Source organism: Bemisia tabaci, chromosome 4, assembly GCF_918797505.1.
Source record: "Bemisia tabaci chromosome 4, PGI_BMITA_v3".
Taxonomy (NCBI): Eukaryota; Metazoa; Arthropoda; class Insecta; order Hemiptera; family Aleyrodidae; genus Bemisia; species Bemisia tabaci.
Window position 1 is genome coordinate 45830512 of NC_092796.1, and position 24507 is coordinate 45855018.

At 36.3% G+C, this 24507-nt stretch overlaps 2 protein-coding genes across 5 annotated transcripts; one reads left to right on the plus strand and one right to left on the minus strand.

Annotated features, from left to right (window-relative positions):
• The first annotated feature begins 200 nt into the window (after positions 1 to 200).
• IntS10 (integrator complex subunit 10) lies at positions 201 to 15881 on the plus strand. Of its 4 annotated transcripts, XM_072299938.1 has the most exons (17): positions 201 to 376; positions 729 to 907; positions 1739 to 1963; positions 2461 to 2555; positions 3086 to 3287; positions 3726 to 3793; positions 4463 to 4584; positions 5032 to 5147; positions 5970 to 6048; positions 6525 to 6652; positions 7444 to 7559; positions 8822 to 8964; positions 9771 to 9995; positions 10370 to 10548; positions 12202 to 12381; positions 13451 to 13716; positions 14488 to 15881. In XM_072299938.1, exons 5-17 carry the CDS (start codon positions 3138 to 3140, stop codon positions 14669 to 14671), a joined length of 1956 nt encoding a protein of 651 aa, XP_072156039.1. In that variant the 5' UTR covers positions 201 to 376; positions 729 to 907; positions 1739 to 1963; positions 2461 to 2555; positions 3086 to 3137; the 3' UTR covers positions 14672 to 15881. The 4 variants fall into 4 exon arrangements, with proteins under 4 accessions (XP_072156039.1, XP_018908601.2, XP_018908602.2 ...); XM_019053056.2 differs by lacking the exon at positions 2461 to 2555; XM_019053057.2 differs by lacking the exons at positions 201 to 376; positions 729 to 907; positions 1739 to 1963 and having other exon boundaries at positions 2546 to 2677.
• Positions 15882 to 16019: 138 nt separating this feature from the next.
• Positions 16020 to 22654, minus strand: LOC109038102 (uncharacterized). Its single transcript, XM_019053055.2, has 4 exons — positions 22116 to 22654; positions 18059 to 19425; positions 17374 to 17741; positions 16020 to 16793 (listed from the first exon to the last, which is right to left on the minus strand). The coding sequence occupies exons 2-4, from the start codon at positions 19325 to 19327 to the stop codon at positions 16349 to 16351; spliced, it is 2082 nt and encodes a 693-aa protein (XP_018908600.2). The 5' UTR covers positions 19328 to 19425; positions 22116 to 22654; the 3' UTR covers positions 16020 to 16348.
• Between the last annotated feature and the right edge of the window lie 1853 nt (positions 22655 to 24507).

Consider the following 24507-nt stretch of genomic DNA (forward strand, 5'->3'; position numbering starts at 1 on the left):
ATCAGAATTATGACAGGTTTTCAAATGTCGTGCGTAGATGGGGTGAATGAACTCGTGAGTAACGTAGCGTAAGTTTGACCTTGACCGCGATACTACACGAGTGTTGATTGGTTACTGATCGTGAGTCATTCATTCATCATTATTCACTATCCTTATCCTGTAAAATGGCGGCTTCCCGCGTGGTCCCAGCGGTCCGGCGTGGTCTGTTTACCTAATTAGAGAGGTTAATCATCAAAATTTGCACTCATCAAGTTTCGCCTAACTTGTGTTGCTTTTCTATATTAATCTATTTCGAGTTTAATAACTTATTTTTATGTAAGTGGCATCGCTGCCAGTCCAACTTTGTTTATGGAAGAATTGTATGCCTGTACTGAAGGTAAACCAATCATTTCCTCTCTTTAACTTGAGAAGATCAGTAATTATATCACATCGTGATATGCTCCCGGTAATTTTCTTCAATTTCATAGTTCTTTCGCTGTTTCCTCTGCTTGTCTCCTTTCGTTCTTTTTACTTGTTTGTGTAATGAGGTATCTTTCCTCAGCCAATGTTTTGATTTGCTAGCGAGTAATGGTTCTCAAAAATAATCACTGTCTAACTCATTCAAAACTCTGTCAACCTAGTTTTGATAAAGTTATCATTCTCTCTCCTTGATCGTAATTAAATCTGGAATTGCATTTTCATAGGTATTAAGCATATATTGTCTTCTGAGTTTTTCTGTGCTCTTTCAGAGGGTGGTGATGAAAGAGCCGCGGTGGCTGAGCAATAATTTCAGTCGCTTCCAGCTCAACCGCTATGCACAGAAAGACATAACTCTTCTCCATGGCGAATTCACTCCTGAGGATGACTCTAATGTACCTTAGAACTTGAAAATTGTTAATCCAGACGATAGACACACGTTGTTAATGAGGCTTGTACTTATTTCATGATACCTATTGCACAGTATTTGTAGCACTGGCTCATCATGTTTCCAGTAAAAGTGAAACCACTTAGTTATCTAAGGTTGGTCTAGGTTACACTTCTTATTTAATAGTTTAAATAATGCAAGTATTAGCATGAGGGAATTTTGTATTAAAATAGGATGGAATCCTATCAGCAGTTACGATGTACCATCAAGTATCTTCAACTTGGTAATGAATGCTATTAAAGCTGCTGCAGTATGTCTGCCAGAGCAGCGATGCCCAGTATTCACAGGGCTGGCCCAAGCCTATACAGCACCCGCCTTGGCGAGATTTATTCTGGCACTCCTCACGTCATAAAACTGCCAGTGGCATGAATGAGAAAGGGTTGGTGCTGGTGCCCTACTAAACTGGTAAAAATATGATCTATGATTTAAAATGATAACAAATGATTGATGGCATTTGGCTGAAATATTTACAGTAAAACCAGTTTTGGTTCCTTCCAAGGTCATTATACCCTGATTTGAAGAGCATCAAGTCTCCTTACTTTAAAGGACACCACCAAGTGCTAATAGAAACTTATGAAATCAAATCTCTTTCTCTTGTGTTGGAATTTCCTTGTTTCCCTAAAATTCCACCTTCACAACCAGGAGCACCATTTTCAGGCATAAATATCTGAGGGTAGGTATTTGGGATGGTGGGAATTTTCCTTCTAAGTAATATATAGAATACAATCGCAAATTAAAACACTAAAAACAGACAGAAATCTTTGTTTTTCTTATAGTTTTAGGTACCATTGTTACACTGGTGTAACCAACCAAATTTGCTCATCTAATTTTCAGATCATCAAAATTGAGAAACCTTCAAATAAAGTCAACACTACTGAGTTAAGCCCTGCAGTGACAGCAAATGATTTGAAGTGCCTGTCAAGGCAAAAATTGACTGTCATCTTATCATTGAAACATTCGAAATTGAAGTCGGTGGGACCAATAGTCACCAGAGTTGCCTTTCAGTTAATTCAGCACGCGCATGCAGCCCCCTCCAAGAAAAGCAAGGAATTTTGCTAAGTAAGTGCCTGGCATATCTTTCATCTCTGAAATTGTAATGGATCAATTTTTCAGTGAGACCATCTCAAAATTGCTCCTGAGATGACTTGATTTTTCTAAATTTTCCCAGTAAGACCTTCTTTGGAAGCTAGGGAAATCCTTCAACCCTCTTTGTAACTGGGGTAGTCCTTCGGATCCCCCCCCCCCCCTCATGGTGAATGTGTCTTATTTAGTGCCTCCCCCTCCATTAGATGCCCTTCTGACCCCCACCCTGCGAAAAGTTCCTGTTTAGTTCCTATCCTATGGGGGATGTCCTCTTTCAGCTTACAACCATACTCTTACTACTCGTAGAATATTTTGTGGACATTCAAGAAAGTTGCTGATTCATTTCCCTTAAAAAAATGAAATAAAAGAGGGAATTTCAAAACACTGCAATTGATATACAGGGTTTGGTGATTCCAAAGTCGATACGTCCACAAGAGATAATCTCATGCGTTGTCTTTTGTCCCCAACTGCAGACTGCTTGGTTTTAAACTTCCCTCCACTGCCATGGCCCAACCTGGCACCACTGTGCATCAGGACCTTTGTTTACAAATCACAGCCGACTTTTTAGGTTAGTTTACATGGTTTTTATTCAGGAGGTGCAGAGGTTTTTAATGTCGACTTTAAAAAGTTTCATCACATTTTTCTGTATTTTGGGTGACATATCAATTCCATGTCTATATATCCTGGAAAGTACGTAGTTTTCTATTTTACTAAAACACATCTGCTGTATCTGTAAACATTTACTTTAAAGATCAATTTAATGGCAATCAAACCCATCTTTGCCCAAACATCACGCTTGTCAAGTAAGCCAGAAGTTATTAAGTTCAATTGGAACATTAACACACTCACTCATTATAACTCATTTTGATCAAAATGTGGGTATGCCATTAGTTCCGAGTTCCCGGCTGAATGACTCTCTTTTATTTTTGAAAAGTGTGCGTTACACAGTGGATTACAAAAAATATGTATCGATCTGCAGGAAGTTGTGGCCAGAAATTTAATGAAACACTTCGATAAGCTGTGTTCGATGTTAATTTTCAAATAACCAACCCTCTTTTTAGAAGCGATCAAATTAACATTTTTCTCATTTCCCTCCAGGTTAGCAATTGAGTAACGGCAATCACCTGAAGGAAACAAATCGGGCGACATAATGGTGATGCAACCAGAGAGCTCACGGGCTCTATCAGAAGAAGAGTACGTTGTTCAGTGTGCAAAAAACTGCTTAGAGGTCGATCCTCACGCATCAAAAGCTTGGATGATAACAGCCAAGACATTGTTCCCGCAGAACTTTGGTGTTCAGGTAAGACTTGCACATATCAGCAGATGAGGAAAGCAACTCCATAGTAGTATACTATTCATAATCAGTGTTGATTATCAAAAATTTCGTTCTATTTGATATTTTGAGACACTTTTTCCAAGAAGATGCATCTCCCCTCAGGTAATGTTGAAGGTCTCTACATTTTTTACCAAGAACAGAAAATAATAAAAAGCAATGGAAAGAGGTGCTTCCACCTATGAATTGACCTCTAAAACTGCCTTACTCATTACACAATTTCACAATTCCCAGTACCTTCAGTCTTCCTCATCATTTTCTTGCTTGCTGAGTGAAAATTTGGAGGGTTTTAATAGAGTTTCTTATTCATCTGCAAGCAATTTAATTACTTCTTTTTTGGTGCATTCTATTCCGCCTTCATTGCAAGTACTTTGTAAGCACTATTATTTTATTTACTCATTTCAGTTCGAAGCTTACCGCATCGAGAAAAGTGCTGGAAATGTAAAGGAAGCAGCCAAATGTTTCACAACAATGTAAGTATCTAATTTTTATCTTTGATCCTGCTTCACTCAAAATGTTGGAGGTGTCTAAAGTATTGTCACAATCTTTTTTCGCACTCCACTAACTCAGCCTAATCGCACATCACACATACCCTCATCTCTATGTTGAATCTAAGTAACTCCATTAATGTTGCTAAATTTCTTCTTAAAATTTGCATTTTGACTCAGAAAGTAAGTGACACTTTTTGCTGCGAGTATTTTAGATTAGTCCTCAAATTTCTGTAAACAAGTGGCAAAATTTTGGATAGTGATTACCCTGTCATTTTTGTGTGAGTAAAAAATTGTTTGAATCGATTTCGCAATATCAGAACGAAGTTACGTTCCTTTGTCTGGGAAACAACGATATTTGACTATTTAATTTTCAGAGAACTTCAAAGCACAACAATCTTCCTGAAACAAGGACAATTAGAGCTTCATGTGCTTCAATCGCTGTCTATTTATTCACTAATTGTATCACAAGCTTTCTAATTATCACATATTTTTCTAATTATCTTACATCCTAAGTAATGCTTCTCTGTAAGTTCCATTCATCATTTTTCCTTGTGTCTGAGGAGAGGCAGTATTCAATAATGTCTCTGCTGTCAAAGTTATGTCAACTTAAAATCTAGGAAATTCTACAACTTTCGACTTCGTAATTTTCAGTTACATCAATTTTCCAAAGGAGGCTCGTTTGTGGAATGAAGTAGCTCAGATCACTTCTGTCCTTAGCAATGAATCTCAAGAATCTGCATTTCTGAGTCAGATGTTCAAGAACATCCCATATGGTAAGTATTGAGTTTTACAAAAAAAATATTTCTTTTAGTCCCTTAAATAGTCTACAGTGGGCACCAAGGTATCTTAAATAAGTTTGATTTCTTTAAATTTTGTCTTTTTATAAAAGAAGCAAAGCAAAATTTATTTTTCTGATTTCTAAGATTATGGTGAACATGCATAGTTTACACCTTCAGCACATTTCTCTGAGGAGGTATTTTGTGCAAATTGAAAAGCACCTCTAACTGAACTTATTAAGTTAAAAACCATTCCAATCCAACTTAGCATCCCCCTTCCCCACAGAATAAGAAATACAGTTTAGTGTTTTTTGAAACTTTTCTTGGGTTCAGTCATATCTCAAAAGTAAAAAATTAACCAAGACTCGATTTTTAGTGAAGTAAGATGAGTGCCTTAATTACTTGGTGAGTGCAAGTTAAAATTAGTGTAACTTGTTCCTTTAGATATTCAGCTGAAAATCTTACAAAATGCAGCAGATCGCTCTGAAGATCCTATGGAACACTGTCGTCTCTCTCTTCTACTGTTGAATAAATTTCCAGAAACTGCACAAGAAAGTGTTGTAAGTATTTGTTAATGTTTAAATTACTTAAAAGAATTGTAGTCACGAGTTTGGTGTTAAAGTTATTTTATCTTTTCCATTGTAGAAAAAAAGGAATTTTATGAGAATTGCAGAGATCAACATTTAAGAAAAACTTAAAAAGCTAAATTTTCTGAAAGCAAGAATTTGCATGCGAACAAACTCCCTAACTTTCACCAATGATAATTTCTTGCTCCCAGAGTTATAAGGAAGGCTCTGTTCAACTTCAGAATATATCAGAACCGTGCAGAAATAAATCATAATTTCTTGTTCTTAAATTTGGCTGATTTTGTGTGTTCTTATCGACCATCTCAAGAGATTTTAACAGTTTATCTTTTGTTTTGTTGCCATCAAAATGAAAATAGAAAATGTAATGAGTTCTTTTTTCATTAATTAAGCACCACATCTCAGTGATGCAGAAAGTTCTTAGCCTTCATATCAACTTTCAAAATCCCCAAAAGTTGACCCTCGTAAAAGGTAGGAAGTATTTGGGTGAGGCACCCACAGTAAAATGTAATCTCTGAGTGATTGACCTGTCATAAGCCAAAAACCAATGTACATATTGTTAGAAAGTTATAAGTCCTTGCTTTCTTGTGGTGTGTTTGAAATTGATTTAAATTCAGTAGTTCTAGAGGAAATAAGTAGGGAAACCTTCTTTCTGAACGATCGTTCTATGAATTTGACCAACAGTCGGACAGTATGTGAAAAAACCAAAAAACAATTTTTCTTTAACTAAGATAGAATAATCGTCAGACCGTAAATGCTAATGTTGTAACTGAAGACCATTTCTGAATTTTTTTTCAGCCAAAGCTGGTGGAAACACTCATCTCAGCTGAAAAACATATTTATTCAAACCCCGTCAATATATATAGAAAATTTCTAGGTGAGTAACTGTATTTAATTCCCTAAAATTTATAGATAAGAGAAAAAATTAATATTTTATTCTCATCATTTTTCTTATTCTATCGGACTTCTTCTACAATAAGCTAGTTTAAAGGAAGAGGTCCTTAAAAGTTCTGACATTTATGTGTCATCAAAGCAGCAGAGTTGTACACTTTTCAAATTAATTGTATTAGTGCAACCTAAGGTGTCCCTTAAAAACTAGTTAATTGAGTAGTGAACATGTTCATTGAAGCTCAGCTACCATGAGTCAGATTGAAAATTACAAATGTGACCTTATATTGTCACTGCTACTCGCTCAGTAGATGAGGAAATACATTTATTTTTTTGCAAATCATAAATTCGTAAAATTGTAAAATCAGTAAAACCTAATCTTGTTGTATTAGATAGAATGTTTTTTGTACGTATTGCAATTTGTTGGAGGAGGAATTAATTATTTGTTTTTAATTTTGATTGCAGTTTGTGACTTGATGCCGTTTCTCTCAATTGAATCAATTGAAATGTCAACTAAGCTTCTTATCACCCTTTTGAATAAGTCCATCAAATTTTATGTAGCTTATTTGATACAAAAAACCAAAATCATACAGGTTAGAATGCTTTTATTAATTAATTTACAAAAAAAAAAAAAACAATGAAGAATTTTACATCTCAAACTATATTTTGCCCCAGTCCTTTCTACGTATGCTGTGAGGACTTTTTTGATTCAGTAATCCCCTCACTCCAGAGATCATTCTTGATCAGTCATTAATTTATTCTCCTGACTGCTTATAAAAAAATTCCTACCATTTCATTCTTCACCTTAGTAGTCTAAAATTTAATTTGAATGGTAGAAGAGTGCTGGGTTCACACTACTCTGAGGAGAAATCAAGGTCAGGAAAAACAAATTAGAATTAGAGTTACAGTGATGTCTAATGAGTTTGGCTTTGATTCACCTGCGGCATAGTGTAGACCTGGCACTATTCTACCAATCTGTCACTTACAGTATGCAGATTCTATTCTTGCTGTATTTTCTCTAAATTCTGAATTGGTTCTCTTAATTTTACTTAATTTTACGTCCTTTCAAACAATTCATGTTAGGATTCAGAATCTTATAAGTCCAAAAATGTATACTAAATTTCCAGGATGAAAAAATGCAGTCTAATGAACCTTCTTTTTATTTATTATTTTTTTAATTTTTTTTATGCATTGAAAGAATCAATTAAATGGTCTTTATTATCCAAAGCAAATGAAGAGATCAACTAATTCGACTTTTTGCTAAGTTATGTAGTTTTTGCATCTCTTTCCTCTAAATTGTTTGCTTGCTTTTAATGTGTTGCATCTTTTATACCTCCTACAAATATTCTTGTCATTAAATCCACTCATTTTTAAATTTGTACAGGATCTGCCAGAAAGTGAAAACAACGTACAAAATTCATGGGACTCAATGAACAAGATTTTCAAAGTTATTGGAACCAAACTTCACTGGGAAATCAGCAACATTTTCAATCCACCTGTGTATGTTCTAATTATCTATTTGTGATTTCATAAATTATTTCCCCTTTATTCCTAAAAGTAAATTTTTAAAATTGAGACGGAAAAGGGAAAACCTCATCCCAAAATTCTGTTAAAAAAGCAATCTTTCTATTACCACAAAAGTTTAATATCGTTCAACGAAAAAAAAAAAAAGATAGGTTGAGTAATAAGAAAACTCAAAATCACGAAGCTCTGCAGGGAATCACAAAAATCACTTATCGATGGTCAAAGTCGAAAAATGCATGTCTCAGATTGCAACATTGTATGGTCAGGTTTAATTTTTTTGTAGGAGAACTAGTCAACAATTTCTATTAAAATGTTTTGTGCATTATTTTCAACTATTACAAGAAAAAAAAAAAAAAATCCTACAAAATTGCACGAATTTATTTCAAGTAGTTTTTCTTGAAGAAAATAAAATTTGTAATTGAATTACACATTTAGTTACATTCATCAATCTGTACATAAATTGGCCATGCAACAAGACACCCAGGTGTCCTCCAGAAATCAACAAAACTGCAAGATTACAACACCCCTCTTGGACTCCCCCTGGTTTCCTCTTGGAGGAAACCAGGTATATCTTCAAAAACTGTTCCTGGATTGTCACTTTTAGTGATATAATTTATTTGGTTTTTATATTAAAGTCTTTTTTTTTATTATACAAATTAGTACATTCTTCATCTTTATCAGAAGAAGTCCAGGGCAAGATCTGTCCCCTTTCAATTCACAAGTTTCATTAGTTATTTCCTTTTTTTACCAAATATCAGGGAAGTCCTCTCACCACAAAATTGACTAAGGAAACAGAGTTTTTCTGCAGCTATTACAAAAGTTCTGTGAAAAAAGTAGTCGTTCAAAGAATGTTGTGCCTTTCTGAATGTCAGTATCAAAATATTCAGACTGTGGTGTAATTTTCTGATTGCCGCACTTTGTCCAGGTTGAGAGAAAGGAATTCTCAACATACCAGCTTGAAATCACAAATCTGTACCTCAGTGAACTCGATAACCTTTCGGGGAAAGTCCTTGAACATTCATGTGGATATTTAAAAAAATTTGGAAAATTACAGGGAGTGTGGAACTGTCAGTTCAATTTGTTGTGTCCTCTGGTAGCCTAGCATTTTGTTCCTTGTTTTTATCTTCACTGTCATGATTCTCCACTCCTATTCAACAGCAGAGATACAATCCAATGAATGGTAATATAATCATTTTTAATTCTAAATTTAATATTCCATTTTGCAATTCCATGTTTAGAAATCTAGACCGAGCCCTATTTCAACTGAAGCAATTCATGGTGTCAGTTGCTGACTGGATGATGTGTGCAGAAGAAATGACGTATGCTGTTACCATTCTATTCCTTCAAACTTTGCATGGTTATGTTTCCGCTTTGGAAGCAGGTACGATAAACCATTTTTAATTCCACATTGAATGATATTTATACTTGATTTCCTCTAAGGGATATCTTAATTTTCTAAAGATGCTTGGATGTAACTAGGATAACGGAAGCAAACTCCCATAATTACTCAGCAGATAATTAAAAGTATTACATTATAGATCAGCTTTTCATAACCTACGGACCACAGAGGGCATCAGGATGGTCTGGGGCAGAAGTAAGAATGTTGTAAAAATGGGAAGAAAAGATTTTACAAAGGTGCATGGGGAAACATGGCAGCGTGGGAAGAAAGATGCGCCACATTATTGTCGCCTTGCATTAAAATTAGGCACAAGCCGGTTTACTTCTCAATCCAATGGCAGTATCACATGTCTCAGGAGTCAGGAGTAAGAAAGAGAGAAAGTAATTTTTTTAGGGGGGCAGAGCGCTCTCAAAAGTTGAGAACTGCTTTTCTAAATCACTCAAAATTATGTGCATCCCACTGGGTAACTGTGGATTTTCCACATTGAGTTCTTCTCGTTGTCTCGTTTTTTGTGTTTCATTAGTTATGCCAATATTTTTGAACTCGGTAGTTTTGTGTTAGTTAAAAGCTTCCCTTTTTTTTGCATATACTTACTTGTATAACCTAGAAACAGCTTTAAATTTTAGCAGTGAATCTAAAAAAAATTAGAAAATAGTACATATCCTCATTGGTTTGCATGTTTACCCAAGAGGTGAAGCTTAAGATTTGCTGATTTCCAAAAAAGTACCACAAAACAGAAAATGGATGTCTTTAAGAAACTATGATGCATTTTCTATTATCTGTTCCAGGTTCTTATAAAAAATCAGAACTAGTTTTGGTTGAAACTTTTATTAATGAAGGAGTTGACATCAAAGCAAATGTTATGCCTCCGGCCAAGAAAATGAGGCAGAACAGTGAAGATGAGATTCTGCCTGTTGTAACTGTTGTTGAAAATAATACTGATGCCATTGAACATTTCCAAAGAGCACACAAATGTTGGTCCTTGCTTCATCGTAATCCGCTCTTAAAGCAAGGTAAACTCATTTATTTATTTGTTTGGTGTTGCTGTTGTTGTTGTTGGGAATGTTGGGTTTTTTTTTGTTTGTTCTTTTTATACTTGACTTAAATATTACTTCTTCCTATAATCTTTGTCTCAAGATATACTACTTACAATAATTGGAAGGTTCAAGGGTAGGGCAACAAAAGTTGCTGACAGATTAATTTTCTACTGTCGACTTAAATTCAGTCCGTTAATTTTTTTTTTCACCGTAGATTATTTAGAACTGACATCAGATGGTATAGCATCTGCTCTGCATTATGTACCCTTTATTTTGATTTTAAACCTTATATAAATATTTGTACAATCATCAATTGCATAAGTAATCATGTTTTTTCTCTCTTGTTACAGAATTTAAGAAACTGAATGAAGGTCTTGCTCTAGAACCACTCTTAGGAAGTATTATTCAGGATTTGGCACTGTATGAAGGAGAGTACGATGAGTATCTGAAACACATCATTGGCACTGAAGCAAGTTTGAAACGATCACTAGAATTAGCAAGTGTCTATCATGGGAAAAAAATGTACATGGTTCGTAATAAGTTGCGGTCAACGCAACTATTTATTTCTCAATTCACCCTATTTGCCTTTTTCTTGTACTCATGTAGATATCTCCGTTAAAATTCAGCTATGTCGATTATTTAAGATAAGTGTCAGTCTGTTCAGTCTCATCACTTACCTATGATTATTACAGAGAGATGATCTCTTGATTGATACTTTCATCCTGTTGGTGAAAGCCATGTATACAGATTTCTCTAGGCCCTTTGCTTTACTATCTTTGTGATGCCTGTACTAGTACGTCATAGATTAATGCTTGTAAACCTGTCAACTTTGCCCTCTTGATATCGTTTTCAATGTATTTTCCCCCTTAGCTGAGCCTATTGCTTCCTTTTTTGTCCATTTTTTAAATTTTTTTTTCTTTATTTGTCCAATTACTATTTCAAACTCTTAGTGCGCTTAGCAGCAAATCTAAAGATTCTTTGTGACTCTTTGCAATTTGCTTTCGGTGCTACAGTAAAAGATGGCTCATCTCTGGATTGAAATTGTAAAAGAAAGTTAACCCCCATTAATGTGATCTTAAAGATGCATCTGTCATGAAATTTCATTTTGTAAAAAGGTATTATATGTGTCTCTGTATACAGAGCACATTACATCGGCTTAGTTGTGTTTGCCAAAAATGTCAGATCGTTGACATTGTTTCTCAAGCAACAATATGGTAATACTATGGTTCACTATAGACAGTTTTCTCATGGACACCACCTGTTTGCTTTTTTGGGAGTTAGCTGTAGTGAAGTAGGTATAGACCAGTGAAGTCCAACTGTGGTAAACACATGTGAGAACTGCAATCCATCTGGATCCATCTCTTGCAATTTATTTAGTGTATGTATAATTCAAATGAAAATTTTACCACTTTTGGGCAACATCAGCTAAAAAGTCGAGACTAGCCTTCAGCAGCAACATGTCCAAAGAGACTGAAGTCAAATGAATTATTATGTCTCCGTCTTGCAGTAGCTGTAGGTTGATGATTCATTTGTTCATGTTGTTTCCTTTTCATTTTGCCAATTAAAATGAAATTGCAAATATTCCGAAGGGTCCTATTTTTTCTTTTAATCGTTTTGCCATCTTCTCATGGATTAAGAGTTTTGTTAATGTATTTCTTGGCTGACTATAATGTTCATTCTTCAGTAAAAAACCCTCAGATTTGATGAAACATCGAGGGAATTTGGCCACTTGACAAGTTCTGAAGTACGAAAAAATGCCTAACGTTTTCTTTTCAAATTCTTACCAAAAGAAGCAACCCAGACAGTGCGAAGTTTGGAAATCGACACTTGAAAGAGATATTAATAAGTATATTGAAGTACAATCAAATGGAAGTTAGATGATACAATTGAAGTGATTTCCATTTGTACCGTTTGCCCTGATATTGACTGTAAGCATTAATACATATATCTTGTTCAAGGGTTGATTTCCTAACTCCCGTTGTGTGATTTGTTTTACCTATGAAATTTTAAAGAGAAAACCCATTGTGTAGTGCTTTAATCAATACTTTGTCTACAAGGCCTGTCAGATCTTTGGGGCTCTCCTTATTTGGTAGTAAGTAGGAAAGAGCAATGGATTACAAAATTAGATTGTATTCTATTTCCCTGTATGCATGTAGGAACTTTAATATCGCTTTTTTTTCAGTTATCAGTGGAGTCCCTTTATGAAGTTGTAGCTGCAGCTGCCAGCTTGCCATCCTCCTCGCAATCTAGTCATCCTCCAATCAATGCCTCTGTGACAACTCGCAGACACCTGCAGTACATACCATTAGTGAAACTTCCTCTTATTCAGTACTGCTGCAAATTGCTCATAGCTACACTTAAAGTAAGTAGGGCGTCATGTGAAGCAAAAGATCTTATGCTGTTAATCAGTACATTTTTTGAAAATTTAAAGGGCCTTACTTTTTAGATGACTAAAAATAAGTAAATTTTGAGAGTGTGGATTTATCATGTCTTACAACTGTCTTTACTTTACCGTTTGCAGCTGAGAGAAAAAAAACTGGCAATAGTTTTGTTCTATTTGGAATTAGTTTGTGTCAAAGCATCCAGTGTCCGTCATTTCAGAGTTTCAAAACACTAATATACACTGTGCTACAATGAATAGATAGCTCAAAGCTAATTACATGCAGTATTGCAGTATCCATGACACAGTAACAGACTATCTATACTACAAGCTCTTAAGCCTTCTAAATTTTCATTTCTGGTAACGCTTAGTTCTGACGTTCTACCAAACCGATTTTCATGATTTTTGCGGCTATCGACAGTCAATGAGTCAGTTGCGCTGGTCACAGAATCGTGTTTTGATGCTTGATTCTTGTAGATTAGCTAAAAATAATAAGACCAGTCTAAACAGCAACTTTCTACATTCAATTGTAACCAAGCTATCACCCTTTGAAAAGTCGGGTTTTTGACGTCATCCACCGCGGTAATGACACCTTTGGTTTCTTCTACCTTGCATTCATCTGAGTTTCAAGTTGAACAACCAGTGCAAATGTGCGTCACACCGACTGTTGAAAGCAAGGTGGAAGAAACCAAGGGTGTCACTACCGCAGTGGATGACGTCAAAAACTCAACTTTTCAAAGGGCGACAGCTTGGTTACAATTGAATGTAGAAAGTTGCTGTTTGGACAGATCTTATTATTTTTAGCTAATCTACAAGAATCAAGCATCAAAACACTTTGGACGTTTTCGCATGAGTCATTAAAATCTCTGAAGGCACATAGTTCCATAAAGAGGAATGTATCATTTTATGATGTTAAAACATCTTTTTCTGATACAGAAATTGAATTAAACATGACCAGTACAATTGTGAACTTGTAATGCTTAATAGGTTACAGTAAATTTTGAACATTTTATCCTTATCTGTGCAATGGAACCCAACTTGATTTTTTCAGCAAGGTGTTTTCAAGACGCTATTTTCTAACTATGATCTGGCGTTGGGGCATTTGCTTGTTCTGTGTCAACTTGACTGGCCACAGGAAGAGGCTCTCGTGACAAGGGTACTGAAAGAAATAGCGCAACGCAAAGCCTTTGCTTACCCAGTTTTTACAAAATACCTGGTGAATCCAACCATTTTAGAGGAGTTCATCTTTCTTTCAACTGAACAGGGAGGCAACATTTCACTGGATATTCTAGTCCCATCTGCAAATCAACTCTTAAAGTGAGTATTTTATATTATTATTAAGTGAGAAGTAAATATACTAATTTTATATTCAATATGTTCATTATGTTTTGCAAGAAATTTTGATGAGGAAATAAAACTTCCAGTACTTCAATTCTCACCCTGTCAAATGGACTATATTCAGTCCGCCTACTGCTTTGTAATAGTTAGGTAGGGAGATTTTCTGAGTGGATGATTGGGTTCTTTGAGAACTGCACCTCCTAACTGTACTATCTATTATCCATTCTTTTTGGTCGATTTGAAACTGATCACCAGTGGCAGGGGCTGATAATTTATGAAAATTATCAAAATCATAACATCAATCTCAATTACAGGTTGAATTATCTTTTTGGTCATTATGAGAAGCTTCCATACAGCTGGTTTTATTTCCAGATTGAAAATGCAATTTACTTGTAAAAGTATTAAGGTTGGCCTGCGTTTCAATTCTGTAGGAATTAACTGCTACCAACCTTTATTTTTTTTTTTTAAATGTTGCTATGTCCAAACAGGGCTTAATTTAAGTCGATGATATTTTATCCCTCTCAGAACCCTTTCATTGCCTCTCCCATCTTTATGTCTGATATTCTCCTCAGTTTTTCCTTAAGGAACCTTCAACTAAAATAAACTTGGAAGTAGCAGTAATAAGATAAAATGATGATTTGATTTTTCAAAGAAACACTGTCTTCACACTTTTTCTCTTCTTCTTCTTAAAACTTTTCATAGAATTACCTTCATTTTGTGGCGTAAAGTAATACTATTTTATACTTCCAGCCAAAGGAGGATGTCGACTCGAGGTGTTGACAAAAATGTAAGGGAAGACTTCAAATTGATGATGAGGCGCCAGATTGCACGGTGCAATGACCCACTTGACTCTCTCATCACGGACTTTTTATTATCAGAACGAGCATCCATTGTAGAAATCTGCTATCGCATTCAGGTCCAGATGTCTAGCTGACATAGTCTAGCTCGGCTGAAAGAGCGTTTCCCGCCCTCCCTTGACATAGCAATTGTCCCTTTGAAAAATAAGAAAAATGCGTGATACCTGTAAGTAACCTCAATGACTTTAATCTGATTCTCTCGGTTGTCTTCTGAAAAGATTCTCTCTCAAGAAATTAAATAAATTAAAAAGGAGGAGTTGTATGCGGTAATTAATTAAGTCATGGTATGTCTTGCCATGCTTCACCATCTCGGTATCCCTCCATGTGTCTTCAGGCCTTGGAAGAACAAATTTTTAACATTTCAAATGTTTATTTTTGGAAGATCAATAAAGCCATCAGGGATATTTTAGTAATTTGAATGAGCACCTAATATAAGCAGGAAAATATTATAAAATGGTTTTAAAAAATATTTAAATCCTCCAGATAAATTTTAGATTCTTCATTTGTTACCTGAAATAACAAAAACCTCTGGGCCGCATAGATCTGTTATTGCATCATTGTTCAAGAGTGGAATTACACTTGTGTAATTCACGTTTTAAGTACTAGGTGGGTACATATTATTTAATTTTGAAGGAGAAGTCAAATGATCAGAGCAAATTTTTTTTCACCGGTATTTAAACCTAGCAATTGCTCATGAAAGTCTGTTTAATTTTATGAAAGAGTTACATCTATGTTGTTAGGGCAATTTTGTCTGGCATAACTTCTGCACAGTTTTAATCTCCGTCTGCATTTTCTTCAGGCATATAGTGTCGTTACAGTAAAGACTGGGCTTATCAAAATTACTTAAAATTTGAATGAAATCAACGAAAGTCTATAATTCATCAAACTTGCACTAAATTAATTTCCAACTTTTGTGAACACAACTCAGCTCACCAATTATTCTAAGTACAATTCAGATGTTCAGATCAAAGAATATCTATCATTAAACGTTTCACTATCAACTTGAAGTTAGTACAATATGCTGGACGGAATTTCTGTAATTTGAAATTTTAATTGTAATTGATCCGTAAACGTTACTTGGGGTCATAAGTTGTGTTCAATTTATACTGCTGGCTGATATATGTATCCAAGTTTCCTAGTCATACTGTAAATTTTTACCCATTAATTAATAACTGGTATGTTTCTGCAGTGTCCATACAATAGTGAAGTTATGGTCATTGCCATCTAATTTGTAAAAAGAAAAAGTTTTTTTTTTAAAAAATTAAATGGTTTGAATGTTTCACGAAAGTCTTTTTTAATTGTGTGTATTTCTTTCTTTTTTTTTTCAATTTTTGTACAAAAATATCAAATTTTTTGGTTGAGACTTGATCAATCAGTTCATAGGAAAAATTTTATCAATGGAACTGAATTATAGAAAATCGTAGTTTAGAAAAACTGAAAATAGTCGAAATTTTGTTAATTCATATCCTAGAAGTTTTCAAAATTCTGTTTGAAGACTGCACTGAAATTAATCAAAGTACAATGAAAATGCATTTTTAATTTAGTGGCAGGATGTCAGAACGACAGGAAATTTTATTACTGTATATCTTTCCCATCTAAAGCAATTTAAATCAAGCTTTGCATCTTTAATCAGTGTGAATGTCAAGGAATGCCTTTTTTTTTTTTGAAGACTGTGTTCAGCAGAACCTTACATCTTGGAAGTGAAAGATTCACTCCAACATAACAGTGACTTTGAAACATTATGCTGTTGTCATTTAACTCTTTCTTGACTGTAACATTTCAAGAAACTCCTGTTCTGGTGTGGAAGATACCATTGCGTCTGGTTTTTCAGTGGTGGATGATGTAGTGTTTTGTTTCTCAGTGGTAGGTAATAATTCATCCTGTTTCTCAGGGGTAGGTAATAATTCATCCTGTTTCTCAGTGGTAGGAAATAATTCATCCTGTTTCTCAGTGGTAGGTAATAGTCCATCCTGTTTCTGAGTAGTAGACTCTGGGATTTCTACGAGAGTGGTCTCACTGAAGGGCGCAGTTGCATTGGCAACAAGAACGGAAGTAACAATTCCTGGAACGCGAGGAATTGTGTCTCTGTAGGAAAATATGAGAAGTCGAAAATTAAGAGGTGTGCTAGGCTGAAACGTGATGATTATAGTCCCCGTGTCTGCAAATGTCAGGCCAGGTGATGTGTCATCCATGTACCATCTAAAAAAAGGTAAAAATCTTGTTAATTTGTAGCTCTTAAACTGATTAAACTAGCAAGTACAGTAATATATTGAGGGTTATGACCCCAGTTTCCCCCCCCCCCCCACCCAATTTTAAAACAGCCCATAGGGGCTCGTTCTGATCCTCATCCTCCAGTCTCTTAACACCCAACCCCAGTTGACTCTTGTTTAAGACCATCAAACTCAGGTTACCTGGCGAAAATCGAAGAGCGGAAGGAAAGCAGTCAAAAAAATGCTTGATTAGGTTCCTCTCGAGTCTCTTCCATGCAGTTTCAAATTGAAACTAACATATCCTCCTAAAATCTGTAAAAATAATTTGCTTCTTGAAGACGCTTAGTTTCTCCTGTTCCTTTCGTCAGTTTGATCATTTTATTATTTTAATGTCAAGTCTTTTTGCATTATTTTTTATTTCGTTTTTCTTTTGATTACCTACATGTATTTTTTATTTAGGATCGCCTTCATCCTCTAGTCTTCCTCTCTTACAGTCTACTTTTCCAATTCAGTCACTTTACTGTAAATGATCCTCTAAGTAAAAGAGCTTTCTTTACTAGCTTACTTACGGGGACTTAATTTCTGAGATGTGGCCAGCGGGTAGGACGGTAAACAGTCGTAGATTTAGCTGACGCACCAAATCAACTGTTGTAATGTTGTCATCTGACTGGACCGTACTTGATAAAGCAATATTAAGTGTTGATGAGAACATTAGGGCACAATTTTTCAGCTGGCTTTTTTGACTCCTAAACAACAGTGAAACATCGATGAGTGCCTCGGCTCCAACCTGGCGACTCATCACACACCTATCATCATTTAGAATGATCCTAAAGTATCCTTGCGGTCGATATGGCTTTGCCTCTTGAATTGGCTGGAGTTCTGGGAGCTCTGGGGGGCCGTAGCTCTGGTCAGGTGGACCATATTGGTAGCCTGGAACCTGAGGAATTATAAAGAATTTTGTTCATAAAAGTTCAAAGAAATTAAAATTTAATGTGGGTGCAAGGGAAATGGAATGATTTTACAGCCTAAATTTGTTGAAAGTAACCAATGTTTTTTTTTATTTATTTACTTATTTTATTCTTTGGGGAGGGCTGTAGATATTACATGTTCCAGGTAAGGAATAAATGGTTTTCAAGAAAAAGAAAGTTATGAATTATCTCATTGACTGAAATTATTAAAGCTCAACTAAAAAGAGAAGAGGTGGAAAGAAGAGTAAGGGATCAGAAGAATCAATAAATCTTTGTAAAAAATCACCTGGTAGGTTTGTGATGGTACACCCAGTGGTGGATACGCTTGTGTTGTTAGCTCAACTTGTGGCGCTCTAGTTGGCTGATAACTAACTGATGGATAATAGTAATTCACAACTGGCGTGTTATAATATGAACTGTTGTTTGGTAGTGGCTGAGCAAGGTATCCTTGAGGATAAAACTGACCTGCTTGGTCTTGCCGATCGAAAAGACCAAAGTCTCGATCAGGCAAATATTCAGGTGTTCCGGGTTTAAAACTGTGTGCAGGGTATGGCTGAGCTAATTTTAATGGGCTCTGTGAAAAAAAATCGGTCCTTTTTTGTGAGAATGGCTCTGGTGCTTGAAGAGCAAGAGTTGAGTAGCCGTGGGTCGGTGGAATTCTATGTGAGGCACCAACACTGCTAAATCGTGGAGGACCTCGACTCTGCCAGTTTAGCACTTGTTTTCGAAATCTAGACACCATTGATGTATCATTTTTAAGTGGCTTATTTGTCTTTAATGAAGGCGGAGAGAATTTTTCGCCAGACAAAACAGGTTGCTGTGGCTTGATATAAATTTTCGTCATTTTTTCCGTCGAGTTTTTGGCCACAATATTAGTGGAGTTGGTTGTCAAGTTTAATTGATGTGAGATCCTATTTAATGCAGATGCTTTTGTAGAATTATTTGATCCTGCATCTCTTGACTTTTGTGCTGAAGATAAGCTCTGTTTCGTCTTTTCAGTTTTTTCATCATTATATCGGACTACAGTTGCATCCTTTTCAGCCATCTGATGCTTTTCTGTGGATGAATCATGTCCCTTTTTGGCACCAATCAAAAATTTAATTTTACTTTTTTCGGATTCATTGGTATCAGTTTTTCTAGCTATTATTTCTTGCTCTTGAAATTTTTCCCTGAAAGTTTCAATCAAAGGTATGTTTGTGCTTTGGGTCTCAAATGAGTTTCTCCTCATCAGTGTATCTTTGGAACTGGAAACTCCTCCTCCATCAATGTTTACCCTGCTGTAGAGAGATCTTGATTGGATGACAACTTTATCGTCCTTTTGATCCTTACCAAAATCTGTAAAGGAATCAATATTTTCATTAATTTCATGTTTATCCAATGGAACAAATGCTTTGTCCGTATTATTGGATGTCTGCTTAAGATTTTTTGAGTTAATATTACTCGCAAGATCTGTTCTTGGTATCCAGCCTCCATTATTGAATAAATTTCTTTGATCTGGTTTTTGAGCTCTTATATATGTCATCATAAAAATGAGGTAGATAGGGAATACAAACATATTGGCTCAGGCATCGGTATTTTATTATGCTTCTGGATTTTGTTCAATCCCAAGATTCTTCTATCACTGTCAGCTCATTATTTCATTCATCCGTGGTCCTAAAACAAAGAACAGGGAGACAAATCAGAACTAGCATGCAACTTTTGAATGTTTCGAAATTCTTAATACATGCTTATAGATTTTTTACTTTTGGCAACGAGCCAGATATTTTGATTTTGGATACCGATCCATTTATTTAGAATGACATGATAGAGATTGAGTTGTTCACATGGTGGATAGGTACAATGGCATTGGCAAAGACTGACATGTTTCCTAAGTTTTTGTCTCATCTTTAAAACAAACTATGCGAGGTCATCAAAAATCCTCTGAACCCATTGAGTGTTCAACTCACCTCCCAGTGGCACATTTTGCGTGAGCAATGATCCTTAAATGAGTGTTCAACTCACCTCCATGCACATTTGCGTGAGCAATGATCCTTAAAATGAGTGTTCAACTCACCTCCCAGTGGCACATTTTGCGTGAGCAATGATCCTTAAAAGCAACCATTCTCAGGAGTAAATCATTAAAAAAAAAAATAAATAAAAAAAAAAAAAAAAAAAAAAATCTAAGTATTAGCAAAGCTGAAAGCTCATAAACGCATATTGTTGGAGGGGACAAAGAAAGAAAAAAATCTGTCGCCGGAATTAGGAATGAAATTTGCACCAGCTCCCCTTCTTTTTCTTAATATCCAAGATGCATAAATTTCATTCTCAAATTCACCTACAAATGAAAGGATTTTTTTTTTTTTTTTTTTTTATTTTTTTATTTTTTTTTTCACCAATTCCTAGGAATTTTGCACAAGTATAGCATTTCCTCACAAGCGCGCGCTGATCGGGCGCGTTAGTTTCACGAACTGGGGGTTAAAAGGACAAGTAAATCTAACGTTATATTTATAGTACCTGGAACAAGTTCGCCCGATGTTCCACGAATTGCACTTTCGTTACGGCCCTGAGTTTTATCTTTTATAAAACTTTGAGCTTTTCGTCACTTAAAGTTGCCGTAAAGAGTATGGTTTTTTAAATTGGTGAAATATTTTTAGGATTCATCAAGGGGCTGTCCATAATCATCTACGGAGGTAACACTCCAGGGGTGGTTGAGTCCTCATAATTTTGTGACCGAACGTGACAAGTAGCCAGAAAAAATCACGCTCAGCGTTAAGAAACAGCATACGTGCATTCCTACTGGATTTCAACTTTTTTTCTTTTCAAGTTTTATATGCCATTTTTTTTTTCTTCAAATTATTTCTTGTTTCTTAAAGTACAGAGCCTTCCAGTTAAGAGAGGCCATGCTCTCCCTCAGATTTTAGAGGGAAAATTGCTCCCGAATTTTTTTTCGTGAAAAAGGGGGGGATGTTGAGGCAAATGTTACGTAATTATTTTGGAAGTGGATGGACCAGCGTTACGATCGCGTAACAAGGGGTAGGTTGTGGGTTGGTTACTAAAAAGTCAGAAAAATCGCGTCACGTAATTCATCAACAACTCTCCAGTAAAAAGTAGGTGTTACCTAAGACCCTTTGCCTCAAAAGTGCTTCCTTTCACTCTTCTAAACTGCGGCCTTTCATAAATTACAACACCCCAAATTCAAGAACCTCTCTTTCCATCCATCAAGCACCCGTCACGCAGCGCTGACTTGCCCTAAAAAATTACGTCCCACTTTGTTTGATTCCATCTCCCTCCTGCCCTCCCAAGTAACAAAATAGAATTTCTTTCAAGAAAAAAAATATTAAGAAAATTTCTAGAAAAAACAAAGAAAATGAGAGTTATCCAGAAAATAGAAAGAAAAAACATTGCGAGTCAAAAGTGTGACCAAAGAAAATAGATCTATTTCATAGGTCTACTTTCTGTCAACTTCCCATTTGGAAAAAAGATAGAAAATTTATTGGAAGTAGAATTATTTTCCAGCCAATTTCTTAATGTTTTCTTTTAAGAAAATGCAAGGAAAACATGTATTTTCTTTCAAGAAAATTGTTTTATCTAGAAAGTAGACATTTTCTTGATGAGCGCCACCTAGAAAGTAGATGAAAATGCTACTTGGGCTTATAAAATTGGCATTTTTCAAAACTACTGTGAAAATTCTTAAAGGTAAACCAACTACCTACTTCGTCCTACGTCTTTTTTTTTGCATGACGTCACGTGTTGTGCTTAATAAATCTCTTCTTCCCGTCGCGCGGGACCGGACTTCCTTCCACTGCTGCGTGACGGAATGTAGACGGCCCCTGTATTTTCATTATTTTTATTTATGTAGGTATCTATTAATCCCTTCACTTTTTATTTACTATCAATTTTTCCTCATAAGACGCGATCAACCTTCAAATGATACGTTTTTTTTTGCAATGTAGTTTAAAAAGTCGTCAAAAGTCATGGACCGGCTCATTTCGGAATGCCGAAAGACCTCTTTGTAGGGAAGAGCAGTTAGAATATCCTGTACTTGTCAAGCAACTGGGTCCCACTGCGATGAAGACTTCACTGGTTCGATTAAATACTCGCTGAAGACTCGTCCACGGCAATGATTATCACTAATTGGACTCCATTTTGCAATATGGAACTACACTTTCAGGTTCATTTATAAAAACACTTATGTGCATAGGGAAACCAATAGCACATACGTTGTTTCTAAACTAAGACGGAAATTTTAGTTCCTAATTGCAAAATTTAGTCTAATTAAGTAGGGAGCGCACCACTTCATATTAATTGTAACAGAACATTTATAGATATGGTCTAAAAACTATCCAAAAATCGCAATCACCAACCTTTGAGTTCGATGTATGTCTATCCGGTCAGCTGCATTCATGCTCAGCTAGTTCACTTTGCAACGTGAATGTAAATCGTAAAATTCTACCCAACTGTATTGGAATCGACCTTCACAAATGGAATTGATCCGTCGAGGACGAGCAGCATGTATCAGACTGAAGCGACGGATCCAGGACCCGATCGCCCGTATCGGAGCTGAAATTGCAGAATTAGTTAATCCTCCGTAAGTGAAAGTGGAAATTCGCTGGCGAGCGGCCTGCGGGCTCCCCCTCTTCCTCTCCTCCCCTCCTTCGCCCGACTTCCAAAAACGCAGGGCTCGGCTGGGATTGCTACTCCAGGTATCATAGGGGCGCGCTGATAAAACGGTGTCGTTTTACAACACAACAGCTCAGAGGAGAGCTTTCACTTGGTAACAGCAGGGTCGTTGCCAACGCCATTAAGCTTACCGGAATCTTGCAAGTTCACCGACTGCGCGGTATATGGGAAGAAATAGAGGAATTGAGGGGTTTGGAGGACCGATGGCGTACGCAGGATAAGTTTCTGGTAGTAAGTTTCTGGTAAGTACAAACCTCCCACCAGGGGGTCCGGGGGGCCTCCCCCGGAAATTTTTCAGGATTTTAACCCCGTAAAATCCAACTTTAGAACAATGTTTATCATGAGAAAAGATAAGAGGCTCTCCACTATTTTCCCCCCAAAAAAGACCTTAAAAGAATGGAAATCATTTATACAAGACCAAATAGAATGTTTTGTTTAAGTACGAGATGGAAAAAATCCGCTGACTCCCTGAGGAAAAAAAGAGATAGTTAGACTCTCCAATTCCTTACATTCAAAAATTTTGATCAAATAATTATGGTGCGTGGAAAATATCGTCAGTGTTCTCTCTTCACTCGATTTTTCTTCCTTTCCCTTGATTTCTCCTCCTCCCCCCCCCCCCCCCCTCCGGTAAATACGCCACTGTGGAGGACAACAAGGCGCTTAAGTGCAGTTTTTGAAAAAATTGAGATATCAATGATTTCAAGTGAAACTAATCCTAATAAATATTCTGTGAAAAGTTCACTCCCAAATTCCAATTTTTAAGTATCTAAGTGCCAGTTCGAACTTTCTTTCCGCTGTAAGGATCCATGTAATTTCGAAACTTCAAACATGTATTTCTCGAAGTAGCAAAAACTGCAATTATTCGCTTTGTCCTCCGAGCCAAGCTCCTCAAGTGACACCGTTGCCCAGACGTTGATACGAACTTCCCACGAGAAATATCTTTGAGTCTAGTAGATGCGGTATGCAGCTCACGAGGAAATTGAGTTACGCCCTTTCCGCCCGTGGAGCGGCAATATCTTCCACTTACTCAAATTTTCAAGATTTTCCCCTTGAGTTGATGCCTTTTCTGGAAGACTTTACAAAAAAAGAATGGTTTTAACATCATATTTGAGAGTCTCAGGGGTTTTTTTACGGGAGGTGTTTGTTCATTACGACCCTGGTAAAAATTGGCGATAGGAGCTGCGTTTCAAAATACCACAGGAGTTCTTATAGCCGACTGAAGAGGGCGATAGAAAATCATATAGCTGGCTGTAGAAAGTGGAAAAAATCCTACGGCCGGGCTACACGAAGCGATAAAAAATTATACAGCAAGGCCATAGTTCCTATCGCCGGGCTTACACTTTATAGCCTGCTGTTGCTTTTTCGCCATCGGCTATAAAAGGATATAAGAAATTGTGTAGAAATTCTTGTGCTTTGTAAATCCTTAAGTTTGTACGGAATCACCTTAATATTTACAAAACGCACATTATATTTTCCTTTACCACTTATTTTTTTTCATCAATTAAAATGAGAATAATCCATACAGAATGTGCAAACATTTCGAAGTCATGAGTTGAAAAACGCTGACTCCGCCAGATTAAATATTAGAGCCTAACACAAAGCGGAGCGGCGGCGCACTGGCGCCTACAAACCTAACAGGGATACTTCACGCATTGCGCAATGCGTGAAGTATCCCTGTTAGGTTTGTAGGCGCCAATGCGCGTTCAGCGCTGACTGCCCGCCCGCCGCGCCGCGGCGCTTGAAGCAACTATTTCACACCAGAGGTATTGCACAGTATCATACGAAATTGAAGGCGCTCCAACACATTAGAAATGGCAGGCATCCTTCAAAAGTACGGAGGTTTCCTCGCAAATTAAATCAAGATACTGCGGCCCAAAAAGAGAGCGGTAGTCCAGTAACTCACTAAGTCCTAGCATCCGTAATTAGTAACGTTTAGCATACACTTTATCGCCAGGCTGTTGCTTAATCGCCATCGGCTCTAAAAGGCTATAAGAAATTGTGTTGCCGGCTATAGAGGCTATTGGAAATCTTACAGCCGGCCGTAGGTCTATGGTATTTTGGAACACAGATTCTACT